The sequence below is a fragment of the Scleropages formosus genome, chromosome 15 (assembly GCF_900964775.1).
Source record: "Scleropages formosus chromosome 15, fSclFor1.1, whole genome shotgun sequence".
In the NCBI taxonomy this organism is placed as follows: domain Eukaryota; kingdom Metazoa; phylum Chordata; class Actinopteri; order Osteoglossiformes; family Osteoglossidae; genus Scleropages; species Scleropages formosus.
In genome coordinates, this window is record NC_041820.1 from 10,817,617 (window position 1) to 10,836,001 (window position 18,385).

At 39.0% G+C, this 18,385-nt stretch overlaps 1 protein-coding gene across 1 annotated transcript in view; it reads left to right on the top strand.

Annotated features, from left to right (window-relative positions):
• Window positions 1–18,385, top strand: part of ush2a (Usher syndrome 2A (autosomal recessive, mild)) — a 195,942-nt gene that overhangs the window by 62,804 nt on the left and 114,753 nt on the right. The window contains exons 20-30 of the mRNA XM_018726893.2: window positions 497–727; window positions 5,613–5,743; window positions 9,069–9,195; window positions 10,212–10,313; window positions 10,619–10,807; window positions 11,163–11,293; window positions 11,473–11,749; window positions 12,208–12,411; window positions 12,987–13,067; window positions 14,801–14,986; window positions 16,746–16,859. Coding sequence (XP_018582409.2) covers window positions 497–727; window positions 5,613–5,743; window positions 9,069–9,195; window positions 10,212–10,313; window positions 10,619–10,807; window positions 11,163–11,293; window positions 11,473–11,749; window positions 12,208–12,411; window positions 12,987–13,067; window positions 14,801–14,986; window positions 16,746–16,859 — 1,773 coding nt within the window. The remainder of the gene's footprint in view (window positions 1–496; window positions 728–5,612; window positions 5,744–9,068; window positions 9,196–10,211; window positions 10,314–10,618; window positions 10,808–11,162; window positions 11,294–11,472; window positions 11,750–12,207; window positions 12,412–12,986; window positions 13,068–14,800; window positions 14,987–16,745; window positions 16,860–18,385) is intronic.

The window sequence follows — 18,385 nt, forward strand, 5'->3', positions numbered from 1 at the left end:
AAATAAAAACATGGGAATAAGTCTGAAGTTATACATTTTCTGCTATACTTTGAAAATAATGCTCTACACTTAACAAGGTTTATTTTGTTTCGGTTTCCATTCTGTGGAAAAATATGAAATATCTACTTATATATCACCAGCCCCTGCAAATCAACCAGGGAATATGAAATGATATCAGACTTTCGTTATATAGACTCAAGTAATATTGATTGAGAGTAATTTATGGCTTGTGTGCACAGATAGGCCTGAGAACACAACATGTCCATTTTCCATTTAAGAGTTTTATTAGTACTCTTCCTGGAGATAGTCCTGCGAACAGAATGGACTAAATGTGCATAAGATCTGTCAGGCTGGGATAATTTACTTCCTCTCACTATATACGAGGAAAGCATTTAGATCATTACACCAGTATGTGTGTATCTGTGGAATGACTATAAATGTGCAGTTTTTTTAACGCAATATTGTTCTTGCCCTTTATCCCTCTTTTTCATGTTAGCTCCAGCTGGCTTAAGTTCTCCTAAATTAAAAGCACTGAACATGACAGTGATGGAAGTGTCCTGGGAGCCTCCACGAGAGCCCAATGGCCCCCCACCCCTCTATCAGGTGGAGCGGATGGACCCCTCGCTTTCTAACCCTCACTCGCTCGTTGTCCGGGGGATTCGCTTTCCAGGGCACAGCTACTTTCTGTTCCCTAGTTCCACCCTTCCAGCCAACACCTACTTCACAGGTACGTGCCCCCTAGATTGACAGTTTTATTTAATCCAGTGAAGGAAGCTTGGTGTGTGAGGATTGACATGATCGTCTTAAATGGACCTTTAAAACTGGGTGTGAATACACCGTCGTTACAGGGCATGTTTTTTTGACAGCTGAAGAGTGATGAATGTAAAAACTTAGTTGACATAATTAAAGATGATAATGTAATGGCACGTAATGTTAATATGAATAGTTATAATAATTACTCATAATTTATTATCATCTGGCTTTGTATCATTAATTAACTGTGCCATTTAAATAGTATATTTATGCTTATTGCAAATTATTTTGAAAATCTAAGGCATTGTTCATTTTAATTTAATAATAAAGTTACTGTACATATTACTCTGAATATCATCAAAATGTTTACAATAGAGGTCATTAGAGGTTATTTGAGTTTTATAAATGACAGACTGATTTTGCACATTCTGGCACTGCTTACAGTACACAAAATGAATTAGTCACCACCAATGGTACCTTGAGTGTAATAGCAAAAAGAGCTATGAATATCTTTTTAACCTCCTTCACGAGTTGTGAGCAAGAGACATGCAGAGAAGATTCCTTTATCTGATTCAGCTGCATTTCCATCAAGGTGTGTGCTCTAAATAGCTACATTATGGTTGTGATTATAGTGCATTTCCCTTTGCTATGTATTGTACAAATGTGGCCAAGTCATTTATATTTCTTCTGTGTGTGAGGAATAGTGTGAAATACTACGGAAATAAGACTTTATTTGTGTTAAAAAGAAGTAATTTGTATATCCACCTTTGGGAGCCAGGGATATTAAATTGCCTCTTAGAAGCATGCATATAAATGGGTAACACTTTTCTGACCTTGCAATTTCAGAAAATGAACGGCCATTTTCCTTGCGACTCTATTAACATTTAGAACCGCAATTTCCAGTTTTCCTTAAATAATGACAAACGGATAAATCTTTATAAATCAAGCACTAAGTTGAGTTCAGCTCTTCCCTAATTGATCAATGGGTGCAGTCGCTTGGTGAGCTTGTCCTTGGGCCTGGTTGGATTATAAATGGGCGCTGACTAATGAAGGTGGGGAATGCATGAGAACAACTGTGACACACCTGTCGGGTCTGCTTCATGGGCCTGTTTCACAGGACTCCTTCACAAGAGTCCTTCAGAGGGCTGCCCTTTACTTGTCTGCTGTACTGGTCAGCTTTAGTGGCCTTGTTCCCAGGACACTTTCGCACAGCTCTTTCATTGCTCTGTTTCACATGGATGTTGTAATCAAGCCCCTTGGATATGGTATAAATAGCATGGTAGTTGAGGACTTTGAAATTTTTATTGGTGTCTTCCAAAAGTAAGGGAGCTAATGAATAATTTGTTTGAAAATGTTGCTGACAAGTAAGTGTTATTGCATTTGATCTGAATAAAAATCTGGAAAAGATACATTTCTTTGTATTTTTGCAGAGCCTTTTATGCAGTATATTTTCTAGTAACCTTCTGGGAAACAAATTTTCTGTCTTTGCAGTTGCTGAATTAAATTAAATAAAAACTCTATATATGGCCAAAACTGTTTTCTAATGCTGTCTGCTATTGCAAGCAAGAAATGTTAAATGATACAAATTATTTTTCTTAATTAATATGATTGATTGTCAAACGACTTCAGTCAGCGGAAAGTAGAGGAAAACTTTGTACAGACATCATTAGTTTTTACCCATTTAAAGATTAATCATGAAGAGCGCTGGCTCTTTAATTCTGTAATTTGTATATTTAATGGGGTGCTGCAGAATCTATGACAGTAATTAGCATTTGCTGAAAACTCATTAATACGCAACAACTTGATTAATGCAGCAATAATGCTAACATGACTGAAGTTATTCAGGTTATGTACTACGCAGATTAAAGCCAAACTGTCCTGTTTGTTTTACTTATGGTGGATATAATATGTGAACACAAAATAAATAAAACCCGAAATTTGTCTTTCCAGACATTCAGACAGCACTGTCCGTGGTTTTACCCTTTAGTGTTATTGCTCTTTACAGTGGCAGTACCGTACAATAATGGAAAAAGCCATTGTCTTCTTTGCTCATAAAAAATTTTCAGAAGATATTTTAACACTTGTGGGCAGGGAGACCCAAAGCAAAAATATTTTTTTCTTTTCCTTCCTGATTTGAGTTTCCCAACAGACTAAGCCAATAATAAGGCATTGTTCGTAAGTGCAGACTGAGGTGTTTGAGCAGAGTATGGATCCAATCAGGGACAGGGAGTGGCCAGCAGCAGAACGTAAATGGAAATGTACTTTTACGGGTGAGGCTTGAGGAGATAGAACTAAGTGGGCATACTGTCAGGTACTTAAGCATATCCTCCTACTACTGCTAGCTTCACTGAATGGCAGTCGGTGATCTGCAGTGTATAAAGCAGACAGTTGTGTAAGTGAAGACTGTTTTATAGTATATATTTAAAATGAAAAAAAATTACTGAGGCAAAAGTGTAAAACTAAAATATCATAAACATCTGCTAAGCATTTGAATTAAGTATGATTAAATTCCATAATAGAAACAAACATAGAGTGTGCCTGCATACTTAATAGCTTTGGTGAAAATGTATTCACAATAATGACTAACTTGCATTTTTAAACCTGTTTCCGTGCCATATCAATGTGATTATTCTACAGTTTTATGTCATGTCTTTCTAGTACTTGGTTAAGTATGAGACGTTTGGTTTTAAGATGCAAATTATCTGTTCTGCTTTGAACATTAATCATCACCCATTTTTCAGCTTTTAAAAGCATTATTGGCCTTCTTTACATTTACATTTATTCATTCAGAATATGCTTTTCTCCAAAGCGACATTTATCTCAGAGAGAAATTCAAAGAGTGTTTTACAATATTTGGTAAATGAAGTGCCTTTGTAATATATAAATTAGTTCATACATTTACAGACAATCATGGTTTTATGGTAATCTTGTATTTGGTAAACTTTCTTCTTGGCATGTTTGTCATGACTGTGTCTTAACACGTCCTACATCTAATGGTGTGTCAGTGTATTTACATCGGCATCCTCACTTAAGTTGTCCACAGTCCCGCAACCCTGTAACACATAGGCGTAACCGTCACCTTAGATTTGTCATCTTGTACTCCATGGCTTGGATCTCCACAAGAACATGCTGACCAGCCAACACCTCAAGAGACATTCCTCTGTGACCTTGGACTTCCTGAATATTCTTTTGGCCTCATATAGCACCCCAAACTGCCTGATTGATTTGAAGCACTTGTCAGAAAACAAGTAGGGTTGGATCATGTCAGGACACACTCATCTTCTCATGAACTGGGACAGCACACTTCAAGCTCCTCTCTTTTTTACTGTGTGGAGCATGCACAACAGCATAACAACTTATCAAAATTGTCATAGAACACTTTGTGTCTCTGTGGAGACATAGAAAGCCACAATTCTATGTGTCACAAATTTTTACTTGCGCATGTTAATGGTAGGTGTGTCATTAAGGCCTGTGGTGCTATTGATTTTTTTGTACTATTTTTGGTTCAAAACTGCACTGTGTTGACCCTGGTCTCTAGGAGACAGTTCGTGGCAAGATATAGCCAAGAAAAACCTCTCCATCGTGACAAAGATGACATGTTGGTGAAGGCTGAATTGGTGATAGAAAAAAACAGAATTTCTTACATTTTTAAGTAAGTGCTTAGGGTACAACAGCAGTAACTATCCCATATATATATTACTTTAAACATTTTTATTTTACCAGTAGAGAAACATGACTTGATCACTGTAACTTCATAAAAGCCACTAAAGGAGACCACTGCTATACCTGTGTATGGATTCCCAAGAGTTTATAGGGGAGATGTCGCTTTTATTGTAATCATTCGGTTAAATACTTATGTGTTGTTCTCTCACATAGTTAGATATGTTATGATCCAAAACAACGGCACATTTTTGTTCTGAATTCCAAGGGCAAATAGCATGCACCCTATCTTGTTCTTGATTAAAAAGGCTTATGTTCAGATGTTTAAAGAATGGAATCATTCAATATTTGAGTAGACATGTTACTAGAGATGCTAAACAGAATAAACAAAGTTTAAGTAAGGTATCACTTTAAAGTTCTTTTTTTAAAATTTTTTTAATCAAACACAGCAGCGGTCAGGAGCGCTTGCTGGAAGTAGATTTTACCAGATGTAGGTTTAAAGAGAGGCTTTTGAGAGAGGTTTATCCTAGTAGCTGTGATAAGGTGTGCAGAGCTGGAGCAAGAGTCCAGTCTTTATTCAAAATCCTCAGTGCTTTTATCTCATAGTTTTCTCACTTACTCCATGCACATTTTCTGAGGGTTTCGTGCATATAGCATATTTTTGTTAAATGTGTTCTTTTACTCTATATTAACCCAGTTAAAAGTATTCACAATATTTATCTATATATTTTATTGAAAATTTAAAGCATTATTGCAAATACATTTTATCTTACCCTCATACATTTTTCCACTTTTCATTCGCTGAACAGTTTGTGTTTTGTGTTTCAGAGCCTATCCTAGAGCTATGGTGCAACATGGTACACCCAGGATGGGACACCAGTCTAGCACAGGCCAATCATACATACACTCATTTACTCTGACATACGCATACACTGGACAACCAGATAAACACAAGGAGAACATGCCCCACACAGAACAAGCCACATTCAAACTCATATCCAAAATCACAGCCCAGGTGCTGTGATTTGCCCGTATTACATGCTCTGCCACTGTGTTGCCCTTTCACGCATATTGGATGTATTTTTAAAACAAAGCTTTCAGTCAGTGTGCAGTTCATAAAAGCCCTGCTCTTATTGATATAGCTTTAATAATGCTGTTTACAGCCACAGATGTTTGTCTTTGCAAATGTGCCAACTCAGGCATCCAGCTCAGTTTCCGGACGAAAGAGGAGGCAGGGCTTATCCTGTGTGCTATTGCCCCTGGCGACCAGGAGGAGTATGTCGCCTTGCAGATCCAGAATGGCCGACTTTTCTTCCTTTTTGATCCACAGGTAGGAGCCTTAATACCTCACTTTGTTTTATTTTCTTTTAGCCTTCCTTTACCTTTACTCTAAAATGTAATTTTACTGTTACTAGAATACTACTATTTTTATTTTATTTGATTCATATACAGTTTTATAAAGTTGTTTCACCTCAGTAAATAAAGGAAAGAAAATAAGGATCTTTGACAATATGAAATCATTAGAGAAGCACTGATAAAACTGGTCCAGCAATCTGTCACTTGTTATTCAGGTAACTAGAAATATATTAATTGGAAACTAAAGAAGGTAATGCTTCTTTCTGCACTTACATGTGTAATTTATGAAATTGAGACAAGGTTTATGTCCAGTCCATCCTATTTTATATCTTAGATCTACAAAGAAGTTGCTTCTAAATACAGTGGTAATTTTGAAATGAATTGTGTAGTATCGGACCATTGTCGTGGCAAACAGAGGATGCGGACGAGGCAGGACCCAAGTGCAGGATCGTTTATTCATAACCAAGGGATTAGATGTGTTCTTGTGGTCGGGGATGGGTGAACAGTCAGTCGATCAGCGAACTAAACAGAGGCAAGGATCTGAAGTCCTGGTCAGGGAACAAGGTGGGTGGTTGTTTATCAAAGAGCCATGGAGCGGGACTTGGGAACCACAAAACGCGCTCGGTTTGAGACCATAGCGGGGATGGTTCTCTTGAGTGAGATTGCGCAACTGGGAAGAGGCTGAGAACTGTCTTCTCTAGCTCAGTGTTCTGATTGAAGCCAGGTGTTTAATCGGAGTCAGGTGCTGCTGGTTCAGGTGTGGGCATGGCCGTGACAGCCATTGATCAGCATTGTAAAGGTATTTATATTAATATCTCTCGCTTTATTAATGAATTTGATATTAGTGAACAGTATGTTGCAATTAGTATATCACTGGGAGATAATGCAAGTGCAACATGAACAATTTCTGAGAAACAGGTAATAACTCATACATAACTCACTTTAAACATACAAAATATCATAGAAATATAGTATCGGCTTAGTTTTTGTTGTGCGTATAATGTGTTTTTAATTTGTTGTAACTCCACTCTACAAAATTCAGCTTTAAAAAAAGAAAAAAGAACACTTTCAAAGCATGGCAGTGCCTCAATTGGACTCCAATTAACTTGTTACCCTCAGACATTAACGGAATACCAATATCGTGCAAATTAAGATACAGCGGCTTTCCAACACAGAGTGAAAGATTTCTTTGAAGAGTTATAAGGCTGGATCCGACTGAATGGTTGTAAGACTACTGACTCTGTCCCAGCAATAGCACTGCCAGATTTGACCATTTCTGCACATAAAAAAAACATTTTGTTAGGATAGTTTGATAATTAAAACTAGAAGTGGTGTCATGCCCAATTAATGTCCCCCCGGTAGCCCGCCCATTAGTTCCTCCATTAACGAACTCAACGATTCTAATGGGATTACCACCATGGGATGCTAATTGGGCATGACACAGGAAACTCGTGTGTGTCCCCACACACCCTTTCTAATGATGAAATTAATGAGCATTTTATTAAATGCTGTCTCACGGAAGGATGTCTAGTTACTGTAAAGGCTGTCACAACTGATGCCGCATACTCAATGTTCTCCATATTGCTTGTCACATGACAGAAGCCAGAGACTAATTTAGTGCTGAATACAGTGTGTGTTATGTGGGCACAAGGCAACGATGGGCAAAGTCAGCACCTTGGACAGCAGCACTTTTTTGGAAAGTCCTCAGTGCTTCAGTTACATGCATGTTTCCCTGGATTCCAGGAGTCACTCATTTTGATTGATGTTCTCTCATTGCACTGTATTCCACTAAAGTTACAGGAGAAGTTTTTGAGCCCACCTTTCATACTTCAGTAGAATTAGCAGGAGGGTTTAACTATTTTGAAAGTGCTGTAAATTTGATTAACAAGAGTTTGGCTTTCTTACTTCAGTGTAATATTTCACTCTAAAATGTGTTGTAACATTGGCCTTCTAATATTTTTTTTTTTTAATAAAATTGTTTAAAACAAAGATAAATAAATAAACAGGACCCTTTCTGGGTGAAATATAGCGAATATGAGATGGGATGATAAATGAAAAAAGCTTAAATACACATAGGGATTTTTAAAACTAATTTTGTATTCCTCTTGAGAACAACTGGCCAATTTTTTAGAGTCAGTGTATTCATAACAGATTTGGCCAGTTGCAGAGTTACCAGGCTGTAGCACAAAGTTCCCTCTTTTGCTCCCATTTAGAGTCTTCAAATATTCTTCAGTGGCTTTAGTAAGTATCCTCTGACATATAATAGTACCTCTTGTCAGCTTTACAAGCTTTAAAGATTGGCCCAGCAGCATAAATTCACATGTTCAATATGATGATGATGAGATACTTTATTGTCATTGTATGCAATACAATGAAATTTTGTGTGGTAGCTCTCAGAACAGCAGCAGAAAGAAAGAACACTTTAAATAAACAACTAATAAATAATAATTAGATTGAAACTGGTGTTATGGACAGTTATGATATATACAGATATGATACTGTTCTTGGTGGTTGGTTCCTCAGAGGCTGAATGTCACACGTTCCAACAAAACACATTTGACTTGCCCTCCGCTCCCTCCCTTGTTTCCCCTCCATACATATGCCGTGGCTATTCTTGGGAGTATATAAGAGATTAAATTTACCCAAAGGTTGCCTCAGGTGACGTTCCAAATGGCTGCCTTATGGTGGAAGCAGCACTTTGGGTAAGTGCTGTTTATGTAGCCATCTGAAGTGGGCGTGAATTTTTTCAACAGAAGCTTTCACCCCTTGGTGTCTACCTTTGTGCCTCTGCACGTTCTGGCACGTGTTATTACACTAAAGCCGTACTGGGTTCTTTGGGGAATACTTACTTAAAAAGGTCGGGTAGCCTGCACAAATGTACTATGCTAAACTAACTTAGTGTTTCAAATAATTAAAATGTTTAAAAAAACAACCAGCTGGGACAATGGTGAAAAGCTTTTTGGGGCTGTGACAGAAAGCAGGCTTGAATGGACAAAGACATGTCTGTGTTTTGTCAAACAGAGCATGTGTTGTTTATATATAGTTTTGTATATTTATACATTTATATATTTATTGTTATAGTTGTTGCATCTGCTTTCCAAAGAATGCAGTGCCTTTTCCATGTACTCTCTTTTATTACCTGAATTAAGTTTAGCATAAGAAAAAGATTTCTTTTTTCATAACTGAAGTATGTGTATGAATAGACATAATAGACTTAGCTATGCTTTCCAGTTACTGTGATTTGTGTGTATGTTTTAAATAAGGAATATTCAGTGGTTTCCTGTTGTGTTTAATATAAGGCCTCTGCCGTGGCTGTCAGTCCAGAGAACGATGGAGGGAAGCGCTATGATGACAACCAGTGGCACCATGTGATAGCTACCAGGAGGCACGCCGTGGGAACGATCATTGTGGACAATCAATACCAAGGTAGCGCCATAGTGTGGTGCATCCGTGTTCATCATAATCATAGACCGGCTTCAGACTCTGTTCCATCCTGTCAATTCCCCTAAACCCAGGCCTTCCACTGGCTCTGAGGAGGTGGAATTATCAGGGTTAATCTTTGTCACTCATGGTGTGATTAGAATAATTAGGCACTGAAGCTCCTCTCCTCCGCCTCTCCTGAACTTGCATTTCAATTACAGCTCACAAGCTGAGTAGGTCCTTTTCTCCCAGGCTCACTTAGGCAGTTCTGCGGCAGTCTGGTCTTTTTCACAGTCTCCACCAGGGTACTCAACACCCGATCCTATGAGACACAATGAAAGCAAGCTTTTGTTCCAGCTCTCACCATCGAATCTTAAGCAGATAACTGCCAGCAGAAGACTAAGTGTGAAAATGCTGCAGCCGTGTCGTGATTTTTGTTAAACGTTACTTTGATTTTGTCGAAGAATGTCTTTGGCAGCTTTTTGAATTTTGGAGTTTTTAGTGAAGTGAAATTTGAAAAATTAACGTGTAATGGAGATAATGGTTGAGACAAAATCGCACACTGTGGCCTATAGTAATAATTATAGTGTTTCAATAAACTGCTTACTGGTGTTTCTTGTCAGCTTCAGTATGTCCAGTAACATCTCTGTTCATGTTACTCTTTCTTTTCAGAGATTTTTCAGATTCTTTTAAGAGATTTACACTATAATTCCCAGAGGGGTGGGAAGTCTCTGCTTATTTGGACTGGGAGTTTTTTGTACCCCTTTCCTCAGTTTCTAGTTGACTTACTGTAGGAGTCCACCAGCAAATGGCCTTCTTTGCTTATTTTGACTGCTTTCTTTTATTGTCACTTATTTGTCACTGTATGTTCGCTATATGTGTAATGCTCTGTGTTACATTGTTGAGAAGCACACTTTGTAAAAATAAATTTCATTAAGGAATTTATTTAAAGAAATTTATAAATGTATTAGGGAATTCATTAATAATCTAACTTGGGCCATTGTTTTTCCCTTCAAAATCAGGATCTTCCTCAGCTACAAGTGGCAACACTGTTATAGGAGAGAACACAGGGATCTTCATTGGTGGGCTCCCTGAGAATTTTACTCTGCTCAGAAATGATACAGGTAACCGATATAGACCCGACCTACAGTAAGTATAAACAACTGTATTTGAAATATATAGACTTTCACTCGATTCTAATATGTCTCTACTATAGTTCTTTAGAAAATAATAATATGCTTGAGTCTCTATACCTTCAATTTCCACTTATTGAGCTAACTGAGTGCCATAGATAGAAAAACTATATCTTCTTTTCAGGTCACAACATCCAGCTGTTCACTCACCAAGTTCTCTGACAAATTGTCCTAGTGGAGATAATGATGGGTATGTGTCGCTGTGACATAGTTAGTTAATGCCCATCTTTTGCCAGGGAATGCCAGGCTGGTGCAACGGGGCTTCTGTGGCTGCCTGAAAGATCTGCTGGTGAAGAGGAGTGATAGCCCCACTGAGGTGTGGGAGCCTTTGGACTGGGATGCAGCACAGGAAAGCATTGAGGCCTACCATAGCTGGGAGGGCTGCCCTGCACTCACGGAGGAAGGGGCACACTTTCTAGGACAAGGTGCAAACCACGTCTTACCTGTAACTTGTTTCTCCTCCAGCCTTTTACAGTTTTCAATGCAGGACTCTTTAAAATCAACTGATTGATATGTATTATTTTTAATGCTACAGTTTCACTCCTTTATGCAGCTGTATATTTTTACTGGTGCAGTTTTAGGCAAAGTACCTTGTTCAAGAGCACTACTCTTGCCAAGGACCTGAACCGGCAGCTTTTGGGTTGCAAGTCATTGTCATTAAATTACTACACTACCTGTTACCTTGTCTATACAGAACATTGTCTTTTACTTTATTGCAGATTACTTACCTGGGTATATGCAGTTTATCATTGTTGCATTTTAACATCACCATTCCACCAGGATTCCTGCAGCTTCAACCTTCTGTGTTCTCCGGAGGAGAGAATTTTGAGATTTCCTTTGAATTCAAATCCGACCAGCTGAATGCTCTGTTGTTGTTTGCATATGACACAGAGGGGGATGACTATGTCTTGGTAAGCATATGATCTGATTAAATAAGCAGAAAGGACGGTTAGACAAAATAACTGAAAATGGAATATAATTCTCTATTATAGTAGGATTATGAAACAAATTACGCTATTCATTCAATCAGTAATTTACTGAAAATTTGAGTAAAGAAAGTTAGCAGTACTGACATCTGGTGTTTTCCCAGGCCAAACTACAAGGTGGGACACTCTCGTGGACGCTGCGGTGGGCTGGAGGTGAGGCCCAGGTGAATCTCTGGGTTGGCCTGTCCTACTGCAATGGCGGCTGGAATAGCGTCTCCCTGCTCAAGCAGGGAGCCTTGGTTGCTGCCACCATGAATGGGCTGTCTGAGCAGCTGCCCGGAGGGGATAGTGGGGAGCTTGTGGTGAGCTCTCCTCTGTACCTCGGAGGTGTTCCTGACAGGTTGGAAAGCACAGTCCCCCGTCGCTTTGGCCTTTTGCAGGGTGAGATTCGCTTTTATGACTCTATTCCTTTGTACTTTTATCTCTTAATAGCTTTACTAAGTGAGAATTCATTGCTAAAGAACATCTTCCTTGTAGGTGGAAAATTCATTAAAATATGCAGTTGATGTGATAATGGTTTTGATGTTGTTTCATATGCAGGCAAATGTTAGTACACAAAGGTTTACATGTCATGGAGATGGTCTTATAATTTCTCTAATGAAAAGTAAAATATATATTGAAAACACTGTACATGTGACTGGTATTGGTGAGGGATTCATTAGGTCAGTATGAGATCCAGGTGTGAAGGTCAGAGTGATATGTATCAGTGTATATGATACTCTATGATTCCTTTTCCCCCACCTGACACCATAACATTATGGGACTGCAGCAGGACCCCAGAGATCCATAGCACAGGAGTCCAAGACACGACATGACACTCATTCTCTCCCATTTGGCAGGTTTTGGGGGCTGTGTAAGGGGTGTCCGACTTGCTCGGGGGCCTGCCATGAGTCTGGCCGCCATGTTCAGTCATGCCGTCAGAGTCAATCTGGATGGGTGCCTGTCAACTAGCACGGCTGTTCACTGTCGGGGAAACGACTCCGTCCTGGTGTACACTGGTAATGACAGGCGGATCGAGGATGGCAGAGTGCAGCCCTTCACAGGTAATGCCCATATCAAATATCAAATTACTTGGCATAAATGGGGGCATGTGTTTTTTTTCTGTTTGACGGAATAGTATCCTTACAATAGTCTGTGCAAACATACATGCCACATTTTGCAAGCAGGTTTCTTTCAATTTCTCTTGTTGTGTATCTGCACCTGTCCAGGGAAAATTGAATAGGCACGTTTAGCAACCCACTAGATTCCAACAGGTCCGTAACTGCAAGAGCAAGGAAGTGTCGCACTCACACCGGCAGCCCTTTCATCACCATTACTGTGAGAGTGTGAAAAGACAATCTTTGCAGTCTCTTTTTGCTCCCTGCTAACATTAACAGTGGAGGCCCAAATCTAACGTCTGTAATAAGCATATCAATCTGTTCTGTATTCAGTGGTCATTGCTGTCAGATTATATATCAAATGATTGCGTGTCCATCTGCATAATTGTAGGTTGCTTTTTAGTTCTAGGCAGCAGCTGCCTAAATGTCTGTAGCCTTGCATAAATGAGAAGACCACAGACCTTCCACTGGAAGCTAGCACCACTGAGGGGATCTGTACACTGCTGTGCTTTTGTTTCTAGAGTACCTGTACAGAGTGCTGGCATCTGGAGAGGGAGGCTGGACCTCAGGACCCTGGGCACGAGGCCGCAGTAGAGAGGAGGGTAAGCTCTGTGGATCTGGGGCAGGGGTGAAGCAGTATGTCAGGTGAAGACACCCTGGATCCACAGCACAGGAAAGTCTTGAGACGGTATACCACAGCTGTTCATGATAGTACTGTATAATGCTATTTGTTTGCATCATAGTTCTCAGCCATCCCATTTCACTCTTATCTGCACAATATATGTAACAGTCAAGAAGATGAGATGCCGGTGGGTGATATCTTATCGTGCTCCTCACGGTAACATTCCGCATCAAAAAGGCAGCGGCTTATTATAAATGGAGGTGTGATTCCTCAGAGATGAATGGGACAGCTGGTCAGACTGGAGCCAGGGTGGGGGATGGTCTTCCCAAAGTTACACAACCTTCAAACCACACAGTTTTGGTTCTAAACTTTAGCAAGAGACCAGTTTTGTATCACAGCTGTCTCAGTTTGGCTTTTCTGCGTCTCCAGTGTGTGCATTTTAAAACACAGCAGTAATAAATAGTAATGTTGAGTGCTTGTTTTCCTTTGCTGATTTTGACTAGCATTACATACCAGCTATAGCATTTCCGAAGTCTTAAAAGACTTGTAAGTAAATTAAAGTAATGCCATTGCATACCTTGTATCCCCAAGTATTTATGTTATAGACATTTGGACTATGTAAGGACATTTTGGTTTTCTTTTTTTCCTCTGTCCAGATTACGTTAAATATGAAATTGACAATTTCATTTTAATATTTTCTGCTAATATTAAGAATTTACGTATTTTATTTTTGATGGTTTTTAGATAATTTATATTTATCCAACAACTTACAGACTTTCATTAATCATGGAATAATATACAATGAAAAGGGACTCAATAGCACAGCGAGTAATGCTAGTGCCTCCTAACTCCTGAGTCGCTTGGTAGGTGTGGGGTTTGAGTCCTACACAGGGTGTGCAGTGTTTGCATGTTTTTCCCCGTGAATCCCCCAAACATGCACAGAAGAAGGCAATGGCAAACCACTTCCTTTCCTCCCTTTCCATGAAGACCATCCAAGTGGTTCTTGTGAGTCAGTGTTGAGTCGATGGCAAGTACATACAGACAGTAAAACAGGAAGAACTTATGTTACAGTATTGTCATATTTTTTTCCCTCATTCCATCAGTCAATCTAAAAAAGTAAAAACTAGAAGCCACAGTTGTGCCATGTCCCATTTAGAACAATATATGGTCACTTGAGGCACCAGTCATAGTACTTTGACCCTACCCATTGCTGCAGTTTTTCTATTGTTGTTGTGAACAGAAAGTAAATGATCTTACATAATAAAATAAAAACAATGTATTTAAGTGTTCATGTGGAGTTTAGGAACAGAATTTATGTACATTTTTTACAGTAAAGTCCTTTCAGAAGCAAAACTTACACCTTTGTTGAATCACACCACAGGACAAGAAAGCATTGCTGCCTGAATTTGAAACTATAATTAATATGGTTAATATGGATGAACCAGTCCAGCAAGAGGCAGAATGCTTGATCGATTTGAAATATAGCCTAGGATGAATGGTATAAGATGTACAGTCATATTAAATCAGTGCTGAAGAAGTTACAACTCTAATAAATTGTATTTATGCTAATGGTTAGATATGATTTACTGTGTCTATTAAAAGTGAAGAATATGTGCACTGCTTTTCTTTGGGCTGACTCGCTCTCTCTCTCTTTTGCTCTTTCTGTCTCTCTCTCTCTACCTCCACTTCTCTTGTCATATTATCCTCATATAGCTCCACAAAGTGTGCTGATTCCCACCAGAGTTGTGTGTGTAAATGGTTACAGCGCCGAGGTGAGCTGGGACGAGCCCGTCGGGGTCAGGGGTGTAATTGAGAAGTACATCGTGAAAGCGTACAATCGAGACGATCCCTCAGTGGCCCCAATCAGTGCCGTCTTCTTGCACGCTGAGCAAGTGACCGGTAAGGACTGCTCTGGCGATACATGCACACCTTTCTGGTTTTTTAGGTAAGGAAGGTCATGGCCAGACAGCTGAGCACACCCAGCACATTCCAGCAGACACCTCTATAGGGATGTAATGTGTCATTTTTTGGATGTTCTGCTTGGTCTTTACATACAATTTACAGAACTTGGGTAGGAAATAAATAGAACTAGAACCGTGGATATGAATTTTTTTTTTTTTAGTTTTATATGATGGTTTTTTGTGAGGAAAATAGGAACAGTAAAAGTTTAAGGGATTCATAATGTTATTGCAGTGGTTTGACAAAACTTTCCAGTTTTGCAAGATTTGAGTTTTAGAAAAACTCATAAAATGAATACTGTGTTTATTGTTACATTTGATATAACAGACCACACAATACTGTTTGTTCTTCACTTTATATTTTATTGCCTTGCTAGTTGGTATTTCAAAGGGATGTAATACTGGGAACTTTATGTAGCTTATAGTATAATATCTCCCTCTGTTTTCAAGAAAGTGCAGATTCTTTAAGACCTTGAGAAGCAAGTTTCCCATGAATTTGTCAAAATACAAAATGGTTAGACCTTATCGCTAAACATGACAAGACAAATTAGCTTTGGCAAAAATGTTGAACAACCTGAAATAAATGTGATTTGGCCTACAAAAAATGATGTTCCCATTATTGCTCTGTATTCTGGTGCACTTCAGATGGATGCTGTACCTTTGGGCCAATATGAAGATCACTCCGTCTTGGCGGACGCTAAAACAGAATGACAACCAGCCGTCTAATTTATGTTGGCCCTGACACCAAAATGCAAAATTACACTGTGAGCAATTTAAAAAAAAAAAAACATGAAAACAAATGAGTGGGTAATGAGAATGGAGCAGGCTGGGCTTTAATTGAATTAAAAAGATGGGAATAAAAAAATAGAGAGAGCGAGAGAGACAGACACCTGGCCAATTACAGCCCGGCCAAGGTGTTTACCTTCCCTAGAACTGTAGCCACTGCAGCGCTGACAGCAATCTGTCCGCCCACAGATTAACATAACGAAGGAGAGGAGATTACAATGGAAGGGGGCCAAGAAGCCACTCAGACACCCTCCCTCATTAAAGGGTTGCCTTTATTTTGGATGAAAAATTAATAAATAAATCCTGGTTTTAAACTGTAAAAATTAATTAAAAGGCGTGCATTTTGGAGGCCCCTTCTCTTAATTTATGGTCTGGGCTATTAATAGTGTGCTATTTATATGGGGGTATCATGACTCAAGATGAAAATGAATGCCTTGAGCCTGGGCACTAAATGAGAAAGGAAAGAATTGTTTTCTTTACTGCAGTCATTCAAGGAACCTCTTTTTTTCCTCCTGCTGTCATTTACACTGCTGTATCGGGTGAAATAAAGTTTACTGTATGCATTGCAACTTCAAAATTTAAAGAAATATAAATTAACTAAATTCTAGTACATGTGAATAACATACAGAGGAAGTGTAATTGATTAAGAATATAGCATTAGAATAATCAAAAGCAATGTAAGAATAGTGATAAAGCAAAGGGAAGTTCTGTGGCACCAAATCTGTGAAACAGCATCACATCATGCCTGTGCATGGTGCCTTATCTACTTTTCCATTGAATAACTAATATTTTTTATTGGACACTGAGATACTTTGACCTAATACCAATAATTGCTAAATTGTTCTGTCTTGGAATAGTCCTGATGTTCTGTCAAAAGTCGGTTTCAACATAACCTCTTGTCCGCCCTGTCTCAGGCAGTTTGAGTGGGCTGGCCCCCTTCACAAACTACAGCATCACCCTAACAGCATGTACTCGGACCGGTTGCACGGAGAGCCATGACGGCAGGGACATCACCACGCCACAAGAGGGTAAAGTTGGATGGAAGGTCCCTACTCACATGTTTTCTCTGTTGAATTGTAAAAACAGAGTGAGGCTCATGTGGAACCAGGCCATTTGCCAAAAAACTCCAAACTAATCTGAAGACAAAGCCAGTGTTTAATTGTGCCTTTTTGGGATAGAGGGCTTGGGGGGGTTGTATGGTTTGGTGGGGGTGTGTTGAAAATGAATCAAGCTCCATACCCTTTAATGACATGCATCTTTAATAGCTGTAATGCAGATTAATGGGCTTTTTAATTGCTGTTACATTGTTCATGCAAGAGCCTTGTCATTAACGAGAGGCATCTGAAAGATTAATGAAAGCTTCTTCGTTTTACCACAACACAGAAGTAAATCCAGAGACAGTCTGGCTAAAAAGAATTGATTGTATTGCAAAGTATGAAATTGAGAATCAAACGCTTCATTTCCATGGTCCCTGTTTAAACTACTGGTGCTGCCACTCTGCTGTGGTAGCGGTGGAGACTCACTTGCAGAACAGCAGAAATTGTCTGCCATCTTCCTTTTTGTCATCTGTCTACCTTCATGCAAAAGGAACCAGTATCCCTACTCTGTCAGTGTGGAACAAAATACTGTGACCTTAACACACTGGCATGAAACAATAGCTGAATAAAGACAGATTAATTGTCAGTGGCAATTATCATTCCTGTCTGATGCATTTAAGACTTTAAGGTGTCTTTTGCGAATGAAATTAGTTCTGCAGGGGCAAAATTGTAGGAATGCTCTCTCCTCAACAAGGAGCTCTGAAAAGAAAATGCCAACAGATTCTTCTCCTGAACATTAATCTATTTTGAGCTAAATAGGCCTGTTTAAGGGATAATATGACATTAGGGGTCATTGTGGAGTTTAAAAAAAAATCTATTTGAAGTGGATGTGATTGCAAAAAGTGAGATTATGGTATCGACTTGAGGATTCTGATATTTAAAAGTTGTTCTCTGACACACTCTGAAAAAGCTTGTTTTGCATGTCTCTGTCAAAAAACTTCTGAAATGACAATCCTTATTACAGCCTTCTTTAACAGCTCTCGTTAGGTTAATGTGATCAAGGGGAGTAGTTCTGTCTTTTGCATCCTCTTATTCGTCTAGTTCTGCTATTTCCCTATATACAAAATACTCAGAGCCTACCATGTGAAGCATTTCATCACATGTTTAATTGCATGGTCCAAAAAATCCTTTTACATATTGTTAACATTTCAGAGGTTTTGAAAACCAATGACAATGGGAAGTGCATATAGTGTACAAACAACATTTCAAAGTGAATTGAAAATGACTTTCAGCAAAGAGTGAATGCTAGGTTGCATGGCAAACATGTCTCTATCTAGTACAATATATCTTTGCAAAAGAAGGATGTTTCCTGCTGTCAGAAGAGCAGGATTATATTTCACAGTTGCATGAAATGCATCTGAGGATATCTCGAGAATAAAAACCAGAGCGCATAAAACGGTGTGCTTTTACCTCCTAAGAGACTGTGTATGTGTATAAATAGCTAATATGGACTGTTT